Here is a 23881-nt window from a genome sequence, read left to right as displayed (position 1 = left end):
CACAGGTATGAAAATGAGAACAACTCAACTTCATGCTTATAACATGAAAAATATATTAAGTGTTGGGAAGGTTTTTGTCTTTCACAAAATCAACATGAATTTTACCCACACCTTGTTCGAAGTTCTTTCCAGTTGCAGTTCAGAACTAAGTTGAAATAGCACACTATAGGACAACACCATTTTGTTTTGCCAATTCAAGGCATCCTTCATCCAGAACTACACTGGGTTTTGGAGCTAGCTGAACTGCTAAGCAACAAATCAGACTGCCAAGCTATGAGAATGACCTCCAATTATTATATGGGTCAAGCAGTAAAGAAACAATACAGCATGAAAAGAACCAACATAAATCAGTCTTTCTCACTCCTCATCAGCTGAGGGGCAAAAACTGGCCTAAATCAGTAAGTGGGCTGATAACTGCACCAGCCCACAAGACCTCAAAGAACATTAGAACCAACAAGGTACAATACAGGTGAGTTCCTGAAAACAGACTGTGGAAGGAATTTCTTCATTTTCACAACTTTTTAACATTCTGCTTGAGAGAATCTTTGGGCATGGATATTACAGCCCATCTGAATGCAATTGTCTTTGAGCTGCTGGCACCGAAGATAACACAACCAACTCTATCTAGACAACTAACCAAGACTCTACTTAAAGTACAGTAGGTACAGCTTGTTTTCTAGTGCCTGAAAGATCCAAAGATTTGGAGCTCAAGTGATGCTGGTGGGTAGCTGTATGTACATCCAACATTCAGGATTACCACAGTAATAGAATACAATATATTTCTACACCTACTTGGAACATTAGTCATCAAATGAAATGTCACTGTTGGGCACTCAGATTTTTAAGACAAGGCTAAGTCATGTTAGAGGTTGAGCATTATTGATTTTCTGACTACCTAAGCCAATGGACTCAAGAAATATGATTCTTAAGTAGATTCTCCAGTCATCTCAAGACAATTAGGAGTTTTCTCCCCCTCCAATATTCATTCTTGTACCACAGGTACAGTTGAGCACACTGGGATCTCACTGTTTCTTATATTACAAAGAAGTTGTGGTATAGTTGTTTCACTTACGACAGCCAGCTTCATCTGTATCATCTGAGCAGTCTCTAGCCCCATCACACCTCCAATCTGCAGGAATACAGCGGCCATTTCCACAGCGAAACTGCCCCCGCTCACATCCTGCAGGGTAAAGCAGAGCAACAAGCAGGTTAGCAGTACCAGCATAAAAACAGACAGTGGAGTGCATTCCTGTCAGACAACCGTAATCTATCCAGCCCCCTACAGCGTGGAACAGAGAGAAAATAATGTTATAATAATACAAAAATATAAAGTATATATAAAGTATATATAAGTATATATATAAAAAAGATCTCTATGCACCCAGTCAACCAAAAAAAGAACAGAACCAGCTCCAAATCTTACAGGATTTGTCCCAACTAAATTGTTAGAAAATTTCCATAATTTTAATATTTGTAAATTATACAAACACACACAAAAATAAAAATAATCCAAACAAGTGTCAGAGGAGCACCTACACTACAGAAACCTATTTAGCAGGAATGTATCAATTTAAAATTCAGAAGCAGTATAGGCTTAAATCAAGGTATGGTATAATTTTCTACATTATTTCTAAGGTCTAAACATTAGTCCTCCCCAGACTCTCTGAGGATTAAAAAAAAAAAAATAATAATCCCTTTAGCTGACGTGGAAATCTTTTTCCAGGAGTGACTGCTTAAACATATAGAAAGACCTCAGTTTTGTTTTGTTTAATAATGCCCTAATATTTAAAATCTTTCCTCTGAAGTACAGGAAAGTATGTCTTCAGTCAACATTTGAATAGCAAATAATTTAAAAAGAAATTAAGCTTCCAGACAGTTATGGCTGATCAAAAGCTATCCTGCTGTCATTCCCTCCTGCTTGACCTACTAAGGATTAAGACCTGATAAAGAAGCATTCATTCCCAGGTGTAAATGCAGCTGGATCAGGCCTTTATTAAGAGTCGACTAATGAAATCTCCAGTCCCATAGGAAAGAGAAAATGCACTGTTTATGGCCTTTCGTTGTTACTACAGCCTCATAAAAAGGGAGTGAACAGTTTTTATAGGTCCCCAAAACAATGAGCTATAACATAATTAGGTTCAACAGAGCTCTGTTTCATGTTAATCTGTTGTCAGCACCTCAGAGAAGGGAACACTGAAAAAACCTGAGGTAGTAGCAAAATCCAACTCTGAAGAAAAAAAATCCTGTTTCCTGATTTAATTAATAGCCATACAATAAAACTACTTCTTTCAATTATTCTGAGTAATTTGTCCAGAGAAGATAACCTCAGTATACATAAAGCACAACCACCTACTTTTTGAATTCAAGATGACATAAATAACACGATACCCTAACTTTCATGTAAAACCAGGCATATCAACACTGTCACATAAACACAGTTAAGTGATGTATTCCTAAGGGATATAGGCAAGCTACTTTATGCAAGGAATGTTCAAATCTGATTGTCTGGTAGTGACATCCTGATTTATAATGTATCCTGCAAATGGTCAAAAATTTCACTTGGATAAATGGTGGTACGGAGTGGTACAGGAGTATGTTCACCCAAATACCTTCTATAGACTAATGCATGATGGTGGTTGGTGGTGCAGGTCTGGGGTTGGTGGTGCAGGTCTCTTATCAACTACCTTTAAAACACAACAACCTCCCTTGCAAAAATGCCCTGAAGGAATGTACAAGTTCACTCTGGAATCCCAGGCCCTCTCACTGAATTTTGCCCTACAAAGCAACATTTCTATATGAGATTAGCAGTTAAAGCTCTAATAAACACACATAAACCACCATTTATCAATTGGAATTACTATGCAAAGCAAATACTACATTTACTTGTATATTTAGTATATTAATGCTATTCAAAACCACTGGAATATTCACAGCCACTTACATAAAAAGAAGTTACAATACAGAATGAAATCTGCATCCACATGATTAGAATTCCTAATTAAACAGATGCTCATAAACAAGCAATATGAGCAATTTGAATATTATTTCTACATAATAACTAGCAAAAAAAATCCAAGCACTATGTACAACACTGCTATTTTGCCTATCTGGTATTAAGTTACTACAGTTAAACATACCCTTATAGTAATAAAATGAGGAAATAACACCAATAAGCTTTTTAGAAAGCATTATAAGCATAGCAGACTTTGTACGGTATGAGAAATGGTAATTGAATGTTAACAGAAAATCTGCAAATCACACAGTTCTCCTACCCCCTGTAATACTTTGCTGAATTATAAAGTTGCTCACATCTACATACAGTAAATGTTGTATCAATGTCCATTTATACAATTCTTCAGCAGACTCATTATAATTCATGTAATTATGGCATTAGGCTTTTCAAATGTTATCTTTCACACTTACTTACAACTGAAGGCAAAGAGCTCTGAAACAACTACCAAAAATACAAAAGACTATTTCGCTTATCATTGTTTTGTATTATCTTTAGAACAAATAAAATTACATAGCAGATGATGTTAATTCATTAAAAAGACGATCTCTGAAAATTAGTACTAGGGAAGAAGTAAAAGCAACCTGCAGTACCAAGGGCACATCTCACCCATGATTCTAAAAAGCTTGTGTTTCAACTGCAAACAAAAACAATTCTAACTTTGATAAAGAAGAAAGTAATCAGGGGAAAAATGCATGATTACAAAATCACTGCAACAAATATCCAGAAAAATATCCAGAACTAAAAAATAACTATGTCAGCAATAAACAGGTTTGTTACTATAAACAACTACACAGACCATTTTCTCATAACTTAACTCTATATATTCTGCTAAAACCAAGTAGTGGAAACTTAGGATATTTGAAGAATTGTGATTTAGTTACTATGATTTTAGTTATGCATTTTAAACAGTGTTAATTAAATTAAAAATGTTACAGGCATTACACATGCTGACTAGTAACTGATCCACAGAGGAAGCAAAAGGACTATTTCCATTGGCATATGCTTTGCAATGTGAGCCTGCAGCACCTGGGTTTCGGCAACAGCAGGGACTGTCAGAAGACAAGAGGTATCCACTTGTTTGTTGCCATTATCTGAAGCCTCAATTCACTGAAGGATAGTCATTAGAAATTTTCTGGAAGGTTTTGCTTTCAGTAAGTGATTTAATTTTTTAATGGCAAGACAGCTCATGAATCAGTCAGATATTGCCAAAATTAATACTAATGAACTAACTTCCATAGAAATTCTGATTTACCCTGACAGATGCTGATAAAACCAGACACCTCTTTCAGGCAAACAGAATCCTGTTAGCGGGATTCCTGGAGCAAATAAGCACTGAGTTTAAAAACAAGCAGTAAAACAGTTAGTCTTCACTGACATGCTTAAGATTTGCTAATAGAAAAGAATCTAGGTGACTTTTGAAAGTTCAAAATTCAGAAATTATTGATTTTTTTATGTTGCTCTAGTTTTACTATAATTCCATTTTAGTCTTTTGGCTTTGATTAAAGCACTAAAATACAGACAAAACAAATGCATGGCAGACCTTATGAATCACACCACAACATATATGAAGAAGAATCTCTGGGCATTAACAAAAATAATTATGAAAGATAAAGATCTGTTTCAATGCTCAATGTTCAGGAAAACACCAAGGAAAAAACAAATACATGATATCATCTTCAATATAATCCAATCCAGTACTGGAAAATGCAAACCAAAGATCAGACGCATCACTGGAAAAATATAGCCCAAAACACTATTTATAAACTTCTTGCTGTGCTTACTGTCTTTAGGCTTTATGCTAACTTTGTCACTAAATTTCTGTGGTTCCCTGTGTCTAGGTTTATAAAAGACTCCTGAGTGGATGTTTAAGATTCACAGTTTACTCCGATAAAAACAAGGTGGCTAATATTACTGGCTCTGGGTAAGCTACTTGCTCAAAGATTATGCCTGATAGTCATTTTCCACTGAAATAAAGCAACATAATATTGATTTTGTCAGAGCAAAGATTGAACAGAACACTAACCATATGAAATACATTTATTTTTAATAAATTAAAAGCAAACGAAAAGGTATCTCTTACCAAAGGAAATATACAGGCACTATTCAGTACAATTATCTTATGTTCTGCAAGACAAGTTCTGCACAACAGGTGCTGCCTGTGTAAGAATGAAGTATCCAAGCTAAACCACTGCAAAAGGCAAATCCCACTGCCACTGAAGGATGGTAGCCAACATTCACACCACTAATGAATACTAATGAATGTTACCCAAAGTCACATTAAGTCATATGGAACTCCAGCAGAAGAGAGAGATGTTAATAGCTCCAGGCATTTCACAGCACAATGTGAAACTTAAAGCTTAAATTCAATCCTCTTGTATTAAAAGCAGAACATCATGTTTGGCTTATAATGGAAACCAGTAGTGCCTTACTCTACCAGTCCGCATTACTTTAGACTCACTTCAGTTCCTCTCTGAACAGATCTAGTCTTTTGTAGTTCTTTTCATACATCTTCTACCTGCCCATTCAACCTTGAAGTCCCTCATACTTTTAACTTTGGCTACAAATCTTTTGAGTTACATTTGTCATCCCCAGATTACGGGCACCATGACTGCCTATTCTGACCTTACAGAATACTCCAAACCCCCTCATTCATTTTTTCTTTCTTGTGCTCACAATACCTTTGAGAATTGCTAACACCTCTTTAACAGTTCAGCTTGAATGAAAGATTTAAAGTAATGAAAAATGTATTAAGCCCAGGGTAGATTGTACCACTCTCAAACTGTCCACTCAAAAATGAAATTTATGCTGCTGCAATTACTTTACACTTCGGGAAACCTCTCTCTCAACAGATTTTTTGTGTTTAAAAAACTAACACTCTTCAAGGCAATATTTTTTCAGCTGAACAGTTCCACCTTTAATACATCTGCAGTTTTTCCAGAAATAAATGAAAAATAACTGTACATTACCAGCTTCTTCCACATAACTTTAACAACAAAAAATAATTCACAAGCTCTCTTTTTCCACCTTTCTGCCTTCCAACAAAGGGTACTATTCCTTGTCCCGTTCAGCCCTCAAACAGAACAGCCCACTCCAGTGGCCTTGCAGTTAGAAGAATCCTTCCATACACTTTGATGTCAGATTTTTGCCTAGCTTAATTACATGTCAAACACCCTAAGGCTGTGGAATGCTCAGGGAGGGCAAGCTGAACCTCTGGAAATGCCACCTCTGTTTCCCCACACTAATGAAGAAAGAAGTAAAAATCGTAATTCAATAAAAACCTTTTCTTATTATTGTAAAATGCCCTGTGATACTGAAAAGTAGTATTCTGTTAGCTAGTATAATAGGCAAATGGACAAAGATTATTTAAACTATAAAGAAAAATAGAGTCTGATAAACTTATGCTAATTTCATATACTTCGAGGTATTTAACTTTCAATCTTTCTACATTCTGCAGACTCCATTAGATTTAATGCAAACTATACAGATTAATAAACCACAGCCCACACAAGCATTTATAGGTATTATAGAAAGCAGTGCAAGATTTATCTTCAGTCTACAAGACCTTGCAAAACAGAATGTCTTTTGTACCTAGATGTCTCTAAAACAGATTATATTAGAGAAATAATTAACTGGCAATATCAACCAAAAGATAGTCCAAATGTGAGACTGCATCCACTTCACATGATTGCAAGATCTCTGTATACAGATTGATAGGTGGACAGGAGACTAGCCAAGGGACAATCTGAAGCAGAAGAGCTTCAGTGCCAGAGAGAAAGACCTACAATATTAATAGGGAGGTATGGCATTTTTATTACTGACTCATCATCTAATCACATACTATAATAAGATTATTAGTAGTAGTAAAATAGCATCTACAGAATCAGTAGTTGATCAAGAACTCCACGCCTTGCACCATACACAACAAAAAGAAGGGTAATACCCTGGACAGTTTGCAGCATAAAGATGACAGGCACTTGAACTCACCTGGAGGTCCACAAGCAAAGACCAAATGGCACTGTTCTTCACTGATGCACACTTAGATGCTGCTGTTTCTCCAGTATGACTCCAAGAAGTCACAGTAGAGGCACACTCAGGTTTGCCGGTATATTTGTTAGGCAGCACAAGAAACAAGGCACGTGCATCTTGATCCTTCCTGTGGAGGGGCCCTCAACTTTCTACCAATTGGTGTTGGAAGGATTCCTAGCCAGTGACTTCATCTCTAACTCTGGTGTGTTTAACAGTGATCAATGCACTCCTCTTCACAAAAATTGCCTACTCTATATTTGAGTCCATTTATTCTTCTGAATGCCAACATCATGTGATGCATGTGCAGAAGTACTTCATTTATTTGATTGTTTTATTATGCACTCTCTATCCCCCAAACAAAGACACAGACATTTTAGAAAACCTTCTGGTACACAAATCATACAGATTATTTCAGATTATTTTATAGAGGGATGTGGAAATGATAAAGAACTGAACTTGAAGCAACACATCTGGTTCTCCACTGACACTAACTGGACTAGGAGATTGGGTTCTAAAGTCCCAGTTGCACAGCTTCCTCAAAAAAATAGCAGAAACACATTGATGACTATAATAAAATAGTGTTTGCTCCACCAAACAGCAGAAAATCATACATCTAGCCCCTCTTCCTAAAATCCACTCACATGTAGAAAGTTACAGGTTACTGGATTATAAATAGAACTGATATTAGGAGGGCAAGAGGAATGAAAACAGAAGAGAAACTTATATTTAATCTTTGCTTATTTGTCTCTGTCTGTAAACCTACCTGGATATGCAGAGTCTATTTCCATCTCAGGTGAATGAGCTAGCTACACCATACCCACAGGAGAAGAAATTTTGAGTAAACCACATCCTGATTCCAGGATGATGGGTATCAGAAGCTGTAATAAATGGATCTTGCTTATCACAGTAGAACGCAATACCTACATTTAAAATTTTTACTCTCCGGTTTTTTATTAAAAAGCACCTTAAAATTCAAGAACAAAAGTGAAAATTTTGTCTTTCAGTATGGACTTAGAAATACCACATTTCAGTGCAGCAACAGCAGATTTTTATGGTTTCCCTTTCAAAACCATTTGTCAAGTAGTAAAAAAAAATAAATTTTGGAGTCAGTAAAATCTACATTATATTCTGTGCTTTCTGTCTGCATGTTCTTGTACATACAGACACCTGTCAACTAAAATCATTGTTAAAACTAAAGAATCAAATCTCATTTTAATAATGCTCACATACAAAATCTTTTAAAATAATATTTTAAATTAGCATATTCTATGTTAAACTATTTGTTTTCAGTTATAAAAAGACTATAGGTTCATTTCTGCTAAGCCTTAACATAAATCCAGGAATTAAAGAAATTCAGGATTTTAATCTACTGAAACTAAGCAGAAAAGCTTTCCTACAAAGAAAAAAGGGTTCAAGTCTCCTGCAGACATCAAGTTCAAAGGAATGACACTGTAAATGCCTCCTAGCAACGTTAAAGATATTCATAATCCTCGTCTTCTCTACCTTCTTTTAGCTTTATTAATTGAAAAAGCAACAAATGCAAACAACCTGGTAAAAATAAAAATAGATTATAAATTCATTGAAAAAGCAACAAATGCAAACAACCTGGTAAAAATAAAAATAGATTATAAATTCATTTTTAACAAATTATTCTTTTTTTTTTCAAGTATAAGCCTGAACTAGTAATAAAGAGAACAAGCTCCTAATTTTCTGACAAACTACACATGGACCTTTTAGAAAAAACTTTCCGTTTTAAATTATTTTTTTCTTAAAGCTCTGGTATTGATAACAAAGTAACTATGGTTTCTATACTATCACTTTAAAACCAGCCATTATGGAAAAAGTAAACAAAATTAAAGTATACAATATCGTAATTTTTTTCACACTGATCCTAAATGTAGAAAGATATAAACTTCTTAAATTTAATAACATGACAGTTTATTTATCATGCATGCTCACAAACAGCACATATCCATACTACATATGTTTACCATCACATGGTACTATAAGCAAATTAGTCAAAATTAAGTTCCTTTGTAATCTTGCTTTAACTCACACACTTTAAAAAAGCAACAAGCAAACTCTTACTATCTTCTCAGTCCTATAACAAGGCAGGAATAAGAACTAATCCTAATTCTAATAGACAAGAGGTGATACACGTAATTCCAATAGACAGGTGATGATACTCCTTTCTACTGATAAAGTAAATATTCCTTATATTGAACAGACCAGGTTCCTCCTTCCGTTTAAGTCACAGCCAAATTTCTTCTACTTCAGTGATAACTGAGAATCAGCCATTAATTTTGGTTGGACACTTTCTTTAACCCCAACTGTATATCAAATATTTTTCCAAGGTGAGACTAATAAAATCTATTTGTGTACTTTCTTAGAGAATTTATTAAAGTTATTATCTGCATGGCCAAATTAAAGAGAACCAGTATTTGCAGTACTGAAAGACTAGCCTTCACAATTTAAAAAATGTATTTCAGACACATGACATGTAAAGAACATATTCTACACTAAAATGGATAAGCTCAACCAGTAGTCTCAACATTGGGTGTCTTAATCCACACAAGTCAACTGTGATTGTGTTAGCTGGGTTAGTGAAGCAAGCACTGTGGATCTCTAGGGAAGCATATATGCCTGAGCTCTCCTAAAACCCAGAAGCTTCTTTTTCGTGAATGGCACATTAAATATGCAAAAATCTGTTCTAATTGACCAAATGACATAAAGAGGAAGAACAAGCAAACACAGTAGAAACCCCCAGTTACCCAGAGAAGGAAGCATCCCAAGCATCTTCCTAAGAATGAACCTTGCTATTGGCCCCAAGGCTGCTGTAGAATATCAATCCGGTAACAGAGTGAGTGGGAAAATATGAGCAAATGAGGAAAATCTGCAAGACTAGGAAGTATTTACAACTACACTGGGGCCGGGGCTGCTTAAACAACTTAAAGAGAGCAGTACATACCACTGAGAAAGTCCAACAGATACAGTACCAGATGATAAAACAACCTTCTCAGGAAACTATTCTCATTTTCAGATCTGTGCTGTTTTTTAAATAAATTTTCCAACTATGTGCTATTTGTTCTCAAAACTAGACCCCATGCTGAGATGGTGAGCTGCATTCATTTCAGTCATGCTTTCCCAAAAACTGATGAGTCATTGTAGCACTTGGAATCAGCCTCAGTAAGAGCCTTCCATTCCAGTTGGTGCCAGTGATATCACATAATTTTTTTATATTTCTTTTATGTATTATTGCTAAATTGAAAATTGTTATGCAATATATAATACTGTCAAATCATAAACCTACTGGAATACTATATCACAAGTTATTAAACGAAAAATGAAACACGTCATGCAATAAATTAACACTTTCCCTTACAGATAATAAACATGGTAAGCACATAAAGCGAAATCTGTTTCTCCCTTCCCACCTCAGAACCCACATCTATAACAAAATTCTTCACTAATTGAGTAGCACCATCATTAACTAGTGGGACTCCAGATAGAAAAAAACAATTTAAGCTGTGTCCTAGAGCTTCACAGTCATCATTTTGCTACTTCATTTTTAAATGTGATATATTTTCTTTATAGTTTTCAGTTTAAAAATAAAAAATAATAAAAAAAAAACCTTTCACCCAAATAGTAATACTAGTGAGCATGTCAAATTAAAGAGGCAAAGTGGTTGAATTCATCAGAAGAGAATAAATACAGGAAATATCATCTCCCACTGAAACATTACCCTTTCTATCAGCCCTAACAGAAGTATTTTACTTAGATCTCTCCGAACCAGGCAAACTCTACTACTGTCAGATTTACTAACCCATTTTGGTTTTTTAATTATGCTTGATTCTGCTGCTACTTCCCTTCATTGGTGGCTGCCAGACATAATATTTTAAGTAATTCCTTAAATTACATTAGCTAGCTACTCAAAGCAGCATTCCAGGCACAGAGGTAAGTAGCAGGGAAGAAGGGTCTCCAGCTCTAGCTTGTGTAGCTGGATAAACCCTACACTTGCTGCATCCTTGGAAACACAAGAGCATATAAGTATTGCATGCTATGTATTTTAACCCAGAAGCAAGCACACAAACCCACAGGAAAGGCACACATTGTCTCCCAAGTTTCACAGTGGTAGCACACAACATATAAATAATATTGCCCACAGAACTGTTGGCATTTGCCTACAGACTTGCAACCTTTAAATCTTAATCCCTTCATCATACCAATAGTTTCCATCAGTCTTTCAAAATGCATGCTAGGAATAAGGTTGCAGCCACACCTGGCATATTGCAGGCCACAAAATCAGCATCTCTGTACCCTGTGTTTAATGAAAGATATTTTCCCTTAATGGGGTGATAGTTTGGGTCTGTGTCTCTCTCTACTACCTTATGAAATTTCTTAGGACTTAAATCTCTGAGAATTCTTGACCCCTAATAGAAAAAGTTAAATAAACCAACAAGCTTAAAAGTATTGGACATACAAAAAAAAAAAAAAACCACCACCACCCCCCCCAAAAAAACAACCCACAATTGCTAAAGTGTCTTTTCTTTAAGAAAGCAAACAAAAACCAGGGAGAAATGGTTTCTGTTACCTAATAGGTGATGAAGTCTTAGTATGGATAAACCAATTGATCAAGGTTTGAGCTTTTACCTCACTTGTAATTAATTTAAATTTGCTACTCATTTTATTGAATTTAACTATTATTCTTTTAGTTTCTTTTTTCCTCAAACAAATCCAAGAAACACCCAAATTTCTAAAGGATTTAAAGTTCAGCTTTAAAGTTTTATTATTTTTTGTATTTTCACTCTAAGATAACCATTTCATAATGCATTCTGTGGTAGGCTTAATAAAGTTTAAAACTGCAAAACTACTAAAAGCTGGTAATGACGATTTAACAGTGGAAATGCAAAAATCCTGTTATGTTTTTTCAATTGCCTACAGTTGCAACACAAATTCCATGACAGGATTTCACTTCTGCAAGTGCCAAAGGAGCCTGATTTTCATTGTTGTCTTTACCCAGGCTGAGCTCCCAGTGAAGGAGATGGCCAGCCTGCCTGAGCAAAAAGACAGGCCACAACTGAGCTGTGTCTGAGGCTCTACTCGTATTTCCTATTGGTTTAACCAACAGAAATTTGTCAAGGCTGAGATTAACAACTGCAGTAGATGCAGTTTAATTACTCCACTAAAAACCTTTCATGTACTGCAAAGGTAAAAAAAGGAATTTTAGTACTTTGCTACATTCACAGAATACTAGGAACAAAAATTCATTTTCAGTGAGGTTTCAAGGTACGTTCTGTGGCTGACCATACAGAAAAATAAAAACTGCAAAGCTAAGAAAAACAGCTTGTATCTTCATACCAAAGACACCACAAACTTTGGTCATTCATTTCAGACACAAACAGGAGCTTATTTGTTTCACATGAAATGGTTTAAAAAACCTATTAGACCTCTCAGTAGTATAAGTTATTTTTATTAACACAGCTAGAAGGCCAACAAAAACTGCAGCAGCATTCCATGTGCTTGGTTATTGTCCAACTCATTTATTGCATTGCAGGTTGAGAACAGCCCTACAATCCTGCTCAAAAGTGAACACGTGAGCAGTCCCATTCAAGTCAAGCCATCTGTTTACACTAGACAACTTTACAAAAGGGTTTCCTGCAGCGCTAACACTGGTACTCTGTTACACAGCCCTGATGGGACCACTCATGTAACTAGCATGCTAGCCAAGCATTTCCTGTATGTTCTTAGCAGAAGCATTGAGCAGTGGTTGCATGGCCAGCTCAGCCAACCCCCTGACTGACCATAGGAACAAAGGTGTCTCTTTTCTCTCCCTTTTTCTGCCTCCTCTCCTCCTCCCACTTGATGCCAAGGTTCACTTTCTTTTCCAGACTCTGGTAACTACCAGACCTTTCTGCATGCTGCTGAAAATCACTACGCCACCAGGAACCACCTAATACCCTAAGCCTGGTTTAATTTTCCTCCAGGTTTCTAAGTGAAAGCAGCTCACAGAGAGACCCTATGAGCAGTGGTGCTAGCACAAAGCAAGTAGCAAGAACTAGAAGGCTGGCAGCAACGTGGGAGTGGAGCACTGGGAGAGAGAGGGAAGGAGAGCGGGGCCTCCTGCTTCCAGCAGCAGTGAACTGTTCACTTGGCTCATCACTTGTGAAACTGTACCCTTACATCACAAGGTATGACAAGGGCTTGATCAGATCTAAATAGTGTCTCCCACTGGTGTTTAATAATGTGCTTCTGGGCAAATCCTGGGGAGGATTATTGATACATGTATGTACTCTAGTTCTGCCGGCCCCATACTTCCTCAAACTAACTGAACTCTGGTATATTTATCTGAATTGATAATGTGCACAATGGCTTCTGAAGATAAAAACCATTACTTAGATTCTAAATATATCAGTGAATGTGTTAGCTCCTGGGATATCTTGTGGACTATGCCTTTTATCATTTTTTTTTTAAGAGATGCCACAGAACACACTAAAACCCCCATCCTTCCTGCTCCACAAAAGCATGAGCCTGCAATCCCCATCAAAGGGAGACCCGATTGGAATAGACCTCCATTCTTCCACTCAACTCAGCAGGGTGTAGTATCATGACCTGCTTGCACAAGAAAATAATTGGGTAGACACATTGCTGCTGTAAACAGTGCCCTTTTACTGAAGATCTGGCTTCTTGATTATAAAACAAAGGCAACTTATTCATGTTAAAAGCACAAAATAGAACAGGTCATAAAAATAGAACAATTTCAGTCAACTCTTATATGTCATTTCATTAATCCAAAACAAAATTTGTAACAGTGATCCTTAGATCTCTAATCCACTTTAAGCATTGCAAAACAAAGAAAACATTAAAAGCCTTGAAACCAATAGTAAAAGCTTATGGAATCCGCTAAAGGCTATCCATTCCATTAAATATTTCTATGCTTACTTGTAACACTTCATTTTCTCTAACTGTTCCAAAAGTGTGCTGAGTTAAGGAAGCAAAAAGCAGTTAATAAAATTAACATTATCATAATGAAGTAGACTTCAAAATGGATCTCAATAATAAGCTATTAAGAGATGTTTACTCTTCACTGAATCCTATTCTATCTCTCTTAGATCACTACAAATCAGGGATAATTTCTTTGAAATTAATGGAGTTACACTGAGTTGACTCAGAAAAAAAACCCTTGTTGTTCCTTCATCTAGAAACAGCTCAAGGTATCTTTAAGAGTAAAGTATAATTATTACAATTATATAAAGCAGCACTTCAGTTTTAAGTAATTTGTAAAACAGCTCTGTCCTGTATTTGCCACATTCAAATGTAAAATATTAAAAAGAAGCTGACAAATTATCTGATTATCATCACTAATTAGCCATAGTAGAATAAAAACATCACCTTCTCTTTAAATAGATGTCAACCTGTAGATCATTAGTTAGAAGAGACCTTTAATGTTTTTCAACAGTGACAACTTCTGTAAAGTGTAATTTGCTTTGAAACATCCGAAGTGCTATATGGTTCCAGCACTTTTTAAGCAGAGCTCTAAAACAGGAGAAACAATTATAAACTCTTGCTTTAAAAAGTGATAGCACAGTGTGATTCAAAGTTCCGTATTTGTCTCTGTGAAGAGTTTTCACAAGTTCTCACATCTAAAAATAAGTATTGTAGGAAAGCTGAACAGAATTTGGTCCAATATTCATAAAGATAAAATTAGCTACCTCTACAGTGTGCCTGTTTACTGCTCAATTAAAAATAAAAAGTATTCATGTAAAAAGAAAAATCTTGACAGAAGAACCTCAAGTTCAGTGCTAAATAATGAGAAGTTAAAAAACGCTATTAGGCTTTGATCTGGCAATAACCTAACAGTGGAAGAAGGTATATAGAGGGGGAAAGGCCCCAAACAGTGTGATTGATTTCACATCAATCCAGGAAGCCCAAAAGGAAAAGAATTAAAAGGCTTTAATGAAATTGCATTCTACCTTTCCCCCAAAAGAATCTTTGCTCATTTCCTGCAAAACACATGGAAAGTAAATCTGGATTAAAGTAGGATTTCATTGCTCAAATTTCCAATCAGCTCAATTTATGAAAGAAGGTTTTGGTTTGTCTTAAAGGGAAATAGAAGCATCACATACATCACACATTTATTTTAGCTGAAATCTCCTTAGATTTCTGTTTGTCTGTCTCTGTTTGTCTTGACTCTTGTAGCTTAATTATTTACTGTAATTCTAGCATTTGGCATAGAACCTAAATCTAACCAGGTGTCATCCAATTACTACTTTCAATTTTTAACTAAAATTCTGGGATTTGTCCCATTCCTCACTTTAGCTGCTTACTTTGCAAATTCCTGATATGCTTTGCTGAACAGAATACAGAAAAAAAAAAAAAAGAGTAAATTATTAAGAAAATTCAAGAGATGTACTTAAAAGGTCTACTCATTAAAAAGAACCATAAAAAAATAAGACTGTCAGTGCACAGAAATACCACTCATTAAATAAATGTGAGAACATCATAATGTGTTTCACTGATAGGTACTTCTAAATTGTCAGCCTTCAGGCAATAAATTAGTTCAGAGCCAGGCAGATGGACACTCAATGGGATTTTTTCCTCCTAATTTTGTGTGAGTACATCTCCAAGAGAAACCAAAAAAATTATACTAGTGCAGGATTATGAACACTGCAGCCCATAGGTCATGCACAATACCTATTAAATTGTATATCAGGATTGCATAGGTATATGCATTTTCTTTGCCATCCTTTCTCCCTTCTCATTACTCCCAAATTCTCAGTCCCCAAGGAAAGTCTCACTCAAGGCCTTCAAACACTAGGTCTTGGCAGGGGCGTAATCTTACAGACAGGCTTCTCTGTCATTTAAATGTGCACAGTGCTGTACAAGGGAGTATGAATACTGACTCTGGCCTGTCGCCTACAGCAACACCACTACACATCATCCTACAGATAGATTAAATAGATTTGAGTGAAGGCAATGCCTAAAAACTACTGAATTATTAATTTTGAGATTGAACTATTACAGTGTTTGACGGAAAAGCACGTTTCCCCTTGCCATTCTGGAAAGAGCTTCTGTAGCTCTTCTCTACTTGGTCTTATTGTACCTATTCAATTACTGGCCTCACTTCATGCACATGTTCATTGTGATTTCTGAGATATATCACACCATATAGATTCATTGTTAGAATAGCCTTCATTCTCAGGCTAATAGAGACCTTATAATGGTAACAAATTTTAGTCACGTTGGCCAGGGATACATTTCAGCTGATGATTTATCATTGCAGAGATTTAAGAAGTAAATCAAATTTGATACATTAACTTTTGTATCAGAGCAAAGTTTCTGTACAAATCACGTTTTGCCAAGAAGCATGCAGAATAATCAGCTTCCCTATAAAAAAGTATTTAAAATTAAGTCTTCTAACCTTGAAAACAACAACAGAAACCTTAAAAAAAAAGGCAGTAAACTATGATTTATTGAAAAGAGGAGCAAAAAATACTAGAAGTCAACCTAGCTGTGTTGATCTGGCCTCTTAACTCAGTATAGAATCCAAAATTCAAAAAAATTAGCATATATGTGGAGAGAAAGACCATTAATGGAGATACTTGCATTTCCACCTGCATTTCCAGAATTTGAAAGTTTACACAAATATTATGAATATCAGCATAGAAAATACACAGCCTGGCTAAGCAATCATTCATATGAATCAGTCATCTTTGATTCCATACACGAAGTGTGCTAAGGAAATAAAAATATCCTCAGAACTATCCACCAGAAAAATGGGGGAGGCAAACAGCAATTTAAACGTTGAAAACTACACAATACAGTGAAATCCTGGCCTTTACATAGCAATTTGGTACTTTGCAATAAATTGCAGCACAGTCAGAATTTCAGAGTGAGTACATGCAAGTCTGAGAAAAGATGGCACTGGCATTGTTTTGGAACTTGCACTAGTTTAACAGAATTGGTGACAAAAATCAATACCAATGTCATTTATTAAATATTTCATACTATTTTAATACATTAAATTTATTTTCTGGAAGATTTAAATCATCTCTGTTGGAAGCAGGTCATCAGGACACAAGGGATACCAAAAAGCAATGAAGGAAATTTAAGTGATTTGAAATATGTAGATTACAGAAATATTAACTACTATATATTTGTGAAGAAAGTTCTCAATACTTTTTGTCTAGAAAGAAGGGTGTTGGTTTTTTTTTTACAAAGAAAAACATATTTCTCTGAATTATGTATATATGATCTTATATAAATGAATTATTTTATAAAGAAGCTAAGCTAACAGTTCCTTTGGTGCTAAATCATTAAAAAAAAAATTCAAACACTCTCAGGAACTAAATCCTCATTCAAAACAGTACAGCGGGCCTTCCATGTTATATAAGGTGAGCCTGATAACAGATACGATGTGGAATATTGCAGGAGTATTTAGATCTAGCATGCTTTGCAGTAATGTTAAAGAACTCATTGTTCAAATGTGAAGTTGCCCTAGTGATCTCATTTGACCTCTTGCAAAACTGCTGAGAGTACAACATCCATCCAGTGTGTCTACTTTGTGACTATGAGCGTGAAGCACTTTGAGATTTCTCAAAACAAACATTAAGGTTAATCCCGTGATGCTCCTTCTTCACACTACCTTCACTTAGGTAGTTTTTTAGATTCCAGCTGCAGTTTTTTCTAATAAAAGCCCACAGGCAACCAGTTTTGCAGAGTAAAGGCTGTAGAACCAGGCCCTATACTACTGGCAATGACAAGAGGCGGTATTTTTATTCAGTTTATAAGTGGTCTAACTCCAGTAAATCCAGAATTAGATAAATCAAGGAAGAATCCTGATACTCTCATTTGAGCAAGTGCTCAGGTGCAGCTACTTCTAGAAACATCTAGCTTATACGGGGGAGCACTCAGATATTGCCACCAAAACCTTCAAAACCATCACGGAAGCACCTTTGAAAATACTGAGGATTAGACAAGATAGTATGATTTTCACCATTTTCCTTCTGAGCCTTGGAACTACTTTCATGATTCTTGTAATATTTTTTTTAAATGAGTCTGACATGATCTCAACATTCAGGGAGCTGGAACTTAGAGATACCAAATATTTCACAATAATATTCACAGTGTGGCCAAGATTGCTATCCAGAGATTTTACTAGTATCAGTTACCTGTTAACTAAAACTGCACTGTTTCATTTGCAGTTATTCTACTCTGAAGGGGGTGGGGGGCAGATTGTGACACCACAGTAAAAACCTTCTGTACTTCCACTGCCTATGGAGGCTAGTTCAAACCTTCCCTCTGCTTATCCTGTCATGTCGTTTACCAGGCACATCTTGAACAGTCCAAAGCGGCTGTAGAGCAAAGAAATAAACTTTCAGATCAACACTGCAGCTTCCATTCTACCCAATGTAAAATAATAGTACATAGGATTATGCCCAGTGTGACCTCGGCTAGAGCTTTTGCAGGTCTCCTGCAGCACATTAGCTATCTCCTACTTCCCTGCTCGGGAGTGGGAGCTAACAGCAGTTGCTTACTTGATTCTGTCTAAGGAGCTTAAACTAAGAGTTGAGCAAAGAAAGCAGATTAACAATTTGAATGCACATGTAATACACAGACACACACAACCAAGCAGGACTGCCAGGTCACTACATGGGGCCGACGGAATGCACTTCAGCCACTCTTGCTCCAACAAGACAAGCTTCGTTTTCATTGCAATTAAACCGCGAAGAGAGGGAGAGAGGAAGAGATGGGCTGCAGGCACAGGCTGGGAAGAAGACTTCAGACACAGCTACTTCCATCCCTAGCAGCCAGATTAGTACCAGAGGAGCGGCACTCAGCCTGCTCTGCCCGTCACATGCTCCCAGATGTCGCCTAGCAACAGCAAAGCTCAGAGAAAAAGTTCTCCCTCTCTCAACTTCAAATCTGCGTCTGAGACCGACTGAGGGGAGCTTATTGTGCTCCAGACTAAGCATCTGTTTCTTTCTTATAGCCTTCTGTAAATGACTGCATATACCACACGTACGCAAGCCTCACCACGCATAAACCACTCCCCCCGCCCCCCGCGCCAACAGGCACAACCTGTCTACATGCAAGTGCCACAGCCTGTGCACTTCTCATCAAAAACAACTCTAGGTACAATTTTAGTGGTCACCAAACCTGCTCTTGGAATGCAGGTGAACTCTGCTCTGCAAAACCACCCACACTTCAGTAGCAAGAAAGGCACAAAGATTGCAAGGAAAAAAATGAAAAAACTCTGGAGTGATTTTTTTTTTTTAACCTTATCCAAAGCCAGTAAGCTGTACTCGCTATAGGAAAAGCTGCCCACTTGCATGTCTGCAAAACTGAGTTTAGACTGTGGAGTTGTAAAGTCTGACCTGTCCCTTCAAATTTAGCAACATTTATGTGTTACTGTCTTGTACAACCATAAAAAAAGTTTGTATAAACCAGAAAAACAACCAGAAAAAGACATCCTGGGATAATTTAAAACTAAGATGAAGTGAAGTTAGAGCCGGTGGTGTTTGTAGTGGGTTTTAAGGCGCTACTTCCTTTTCCACAACAGAAATTGACTCCAACAAATGACTCCTGAAAAGAGTCAACTGTCTCCCCTAACTATTAGAAAGAACTTCTCGAATAGCCTCCCGTTAACCCTCTACTTTCCTGCACTTTTGTCTTTTTCTCATAGAAGTCCCCAGGACAGGGATGTGCTCCTTGCCGTGCAAGTCCCGTTCCGGAGAGGCTGGAGCATAGCGCTTACCTTGGCAACTGCCCTGCATTATGCATGCAGCGAATAATATGAGCAGTTTGCAAGCAGTTGCTGCTCTTCCATCCATCCGATGGTGAGGTCCCATCTGGGCTGGGATGCTCCAGCTCCCTCAGAAGCTGGCTCCTCGACTCCGGGGTGCTGATCTGCACAGCAGCAGCACAAGGAGCCTGGTGTCTTTTTCTTATCCCGCTAGTTGCAGAAGAAAGGCGTGTTCGACTGTTGAGACATTGCGTTTTCTATAAACTCCCACCCTCCAGACATTGCATAAAGCTCTTTATACCCGTCGGCCCCGGAACTAGCATGAGGGAATCAGGCACTGCTCCAGGCCCTGCAGCCACAGGCTGCCTCTGCCCCTCCTTCCACTCTTTGCAGGACAGGCAAGATGCTTCCAAGTCCCTGCACTTTGCAGACTTTGTATCAGAGCCCGTTGGTGCTACCTTTTGAGTAGATCAGGGGAATTCAGATAGCAAGTGAAATACGTCCCGGGTTTTAGTGTCCCAAAGTGCTACAAACAAGAAAAGGATTTTTGACAACTTTGAGGAATGTCACACCGCCTACTTACCAATGCAGGGGATAAAGATTAAAACTCTTTACTATTATTATTCCTCGCATAAATATTGTAAAAGAGAAACTGTAGGGATGAAACTTCTGCATTTTCTTAGCAGATAAAACCAGTTTGGTAAAGTTCTTTAGCTGAGAATGCTTAGGATGCCAGCTGGAGACACCTTACTCTGGTTCTAACTTTCCAACTGTGTGCAGCGCATGTGAATTGTCTGCCTATCTTTTACCGCTACCATTTCAGGAATCATATACCTACTCACAAGGGTAGAACACTGCAACATATCACCAGGGAAAGATAAAGATATCCTAATACTTCAGTCTTGGGAAAAGGGCAAACACTTTGGAAGCTTTGCTTGCAGGATCAGAAGCACCATGCATAAACTGTGTGAACTTAAATCATTATTTTGGTTTATATTAGTCAGAAATAGTCTTCCATGGAGAAAATTTAGTTATGCCAAGCTATGCCTTTCTCTGTACCTGTGCACATGCATGTGAACAATGACTACTGTGCATACATACCATGGGAGAAAGATGGGTCTATTTCTCTTGCAAGAGGCTTTGTCAGATTAATTTTAATGACACCACCTTTATAAATTCCATATATTGTTTACATTAGCTTCATACCATGTTCATTATACAGCAGTGGGTATTTGCTGATATTGCAAGAGAACTTAAATGATATTTCAAAACATTAACTCTTCCACTTTTTCCAATGGACTGCAATTTCAATTAAAGGGTAGAGGTGTCTAGATTATTCTTGCAAAAGTTGTGTAGGAACATATTGTTGCTTATTACAAGATTGTGGTTTTTCTCCAGGTCGTGTAGGATGCTAATCCCTCTAAATCTTTCCGTAAAGGTTTTCTAACAAGATAGAAGGGGGGGGTGGGGGGTGGAAGGGGGAAGGGGAAGAAGATGTGGCATGTAGGCTTTTGCAAGGTTGTGATTTATGCAGGTTCAGGGCTGTTTGGTGTAGTGGTACGACACAGCACCGGGGTCAAGCCACAAGAAACACTGGGGGCAGATCGGAATATTCAATTAGCTTCCTGGCACCTCTGAATCACAAAGAGAGGATAAGATCTCTCCATCACAAGATCCAGAGCTGCCGGGGGAGGGGGGGGACCTGCCCTCTTCAAATCTCTCTCCTCCCTCCCACCCTCTCTCCTTTCACTGTAGGGGAACAGTGCTTGAAACATTCCTTTCTGCACGGAAGGACTTTTCCTATTGTTGTTTTCTTTGTGTTTCAGTGTTGCCAACTTACTGGAATTCTTGTCGTGGTTTCACAGCAAGGCTCAGGCTGACCAAACGGAACCAGCTGCGTTTGTGTATGGGGCCGCCGCTGCTTTAATCCCTCAACAACGCCGATGGGGAGGGAAGGAAGGGATCCTCTGAGGGTAGCAAGCAGATCTGCTGTGTGCAGATGGGTGCCTGAAAAGCCAACACACAGATTGACGGCCCTTAATTAGAAGGGGAGTTGTTTTAAGCAGTTCACACCTCAGCAACTTGCAGACAGGGCAAACACTGCTTGGGAGTTACGTGTACCTTCTGTCACTATGTTTGAGGTGACCTGGATACAAGCTTTGGGAGGCACCTACCTATGTTTCACTCCCACACAGCTGGCAGCCAGAAGGTGTGGCTCCTGCCCCATTCACCATTACCGTTTCTACGCATCTATACTTCCCAGAGCGGTGGGCAAGAGGGAATTCTCAAACAGGAATGGTGGAGACACTGTTGATAGTGAGGAGAAGCCCTGCGCTGAAACAGCGAGTCAAGCACTTCCCAGCCATTATACTTTGCACTCACAAGACAAAATTTGCATTCAGAGACAAATGAACTGATCAGCTCAGATGCTTCACTGCTGAAGAATGATTGCCACTAAGGAACCAGCACAGGACAATGTTTTTCTCTGTTTACTTCATCTAAAGTTTTGTCCTCTCACTTCACCGTGGCACTTCATCATCCTGCCAAAGGGACCTTGTCCTGCTGGACACCATCAGATAGGACTTCAGTGAGATTAGAGCTGCAAGATCTGACTCAAAACACCTCAGGGCTTTCCCATAACTACATCCATAATCGCTCGTGTTAGTGTAACATACCTCTCCCTCTCAGCTTCCTGTTGACTAAGATATCAGCTGATTGTTCTCTGAGTGAACTAGATCTAGGGATTTTTAGTTAGGTTATTTCAGGTTTAAGAAGATGCAGACTATATCTGTTAGAAGGTTGGAGGGAGAAAACATAGGCAATGCAGTTGTTCACTGAACTCTGCTTTTAATTAAAAACCCAGTTTGGGATGTGTTTGCTTGCCTGGTTTTTGCTGTAAGCAAGCAATGATAAAAGCTGTTAAAGGTGTAGTTTAGAACAATGAACAACCAGCCACGTTGCTTACAGGTTAAAGATGCATGCTAAGCACAGAAGTTAAAAATTAAAAGCGTTGATTTTTGACCAGGGTTCAGTTCTAATTTAGTGTCCAAACTCATCCAATTCTTAACACAGATAGAAACACCAGGGTTGATGTATGACTAGGTAAAGATACAAAGCTGATGGTTAATTAAAAACATAAAATAAAACCAAACCACAAAAATATTCACTAAAAGAAACACTGGGTTAGATCTGCACTTGTAAACTTGTCTCTTCTGAACTTCTCAAGGCTAGGACAGTTTACAGAGGCTGAGGATCTGCCCAGTGCATTATCCAGTAAAGCTGTACTTGCCACTGGCATTCGGTAATCTTATAGTCGATCTGTCCTTGGATAAACCCAGGTTTTTCCACATAGAAAACATCCTGCGTTACAAACTATATTTCCAATTTCATATTTCAAGTTTCATCATTAAATCCCATGCCTCTATCATGACAAGCTTTTTTATTATTTTTGTTTAATCATGCTAAAGCAAGGCTACCTTTAGCCATTCTCATTTTTTGAGAGAGTGTTGGTAATGAACACTCATAGAAATCTAAATTAAAGACTGTCTCGCTGCCCGAATAATAGTACAAATATGCAACAGCGGCAGTTAATTCTTCAGATTTCATCTGGTTTTGCTGTTCTACAGTTTAAAGTGTCCCATTTTTTTAATGGAACCTCTGTTTTAAAGCAAGCAACAATATTTGTGTGTGTTAGAGAATTCCTTCCTTAACAGGCAGAATTAATTTTTATATTAATTATCTGTTATATTAATATGTATTATATTAATTAATATCAATGGAAGAAGTGTTTCTTTAGAGGTACTACTCAAGGCATCCCTTCACCTAAGGCTCAATTCAGTTTGCATCAAACCCACAAGACTTCAGGGAGAGCAGACTTAGTTGTTTTCATGGGGCTCCACAGCAGCAGTGTGTATTTGGACTTTACCACTTAATCTTTCCAAATACACGTAATGTGAGCAGAAGTTTCCATAAATAGCAAGTCACATTTTAGGGAATTTAGCTGCATCTTGTACAGAGAACCAGTAATTATTTCAACTCTACAACATATAGAAGAAAAAAGCAGAAAACAGCCCCAAGTTCACCAAGTTTCTGATATAAAC

At 37.5% G+C, this 23881-nt stretch overlaps 1 protein-coding gene across 4 annotated transcripts in view; it reads right to left on the bottom strand.

Annotated features, from left to right (window-relative positions):
- LRP2 (LDL receptor related protein 2) overlaps positions 1 to 20091 on the bottom strand; it is a 128036-nt gene extending 107945 nt beyond the window's left edge. For all 4 annotated transcript variants that reach the window (XM_027810692.2, XM_055718826.1, XM_027810694.2 and 1 more), the window contains exons 1-2: positions 19794 to 20091; positions 1073 to 1180 (exon numbers count right to left, since the gene is read on the bottom strand). In XM_027810692.2, the coding sequence (XP_027666493.1) occupies positions 1073 to 1180; positions 19794 to 19887 (202 nt within the window). In that variant the 5' untranslated portion in view covers positions 19888 to 20091. The remainder of the gene's footprint in view (positions 1 to 1072; positions 1181 to 19793) is intronic.
- Positions 20092 to 23881: the final 3790 nt, after the last annotated feature.

The sequence above is a fragment of the Falco cherrug genome, chromosome 8 (genome assembly GCF_023634085.1).
Source record: "Falco cherrug isolate bFalChe1 chromosome 8, bFalChe1.pri, whole genome shotgun sequence".
NCBI lineage: Eukaryota > Metazoa > Chordata > Aves > Falconiformes > Falconidae > Falco > Falco cherrug.
The sequence above is the reverse complement of the archived record's forward strand: the minus strand, read 5'-3'. Positions and strand labels throughout refer to the sequence as shown.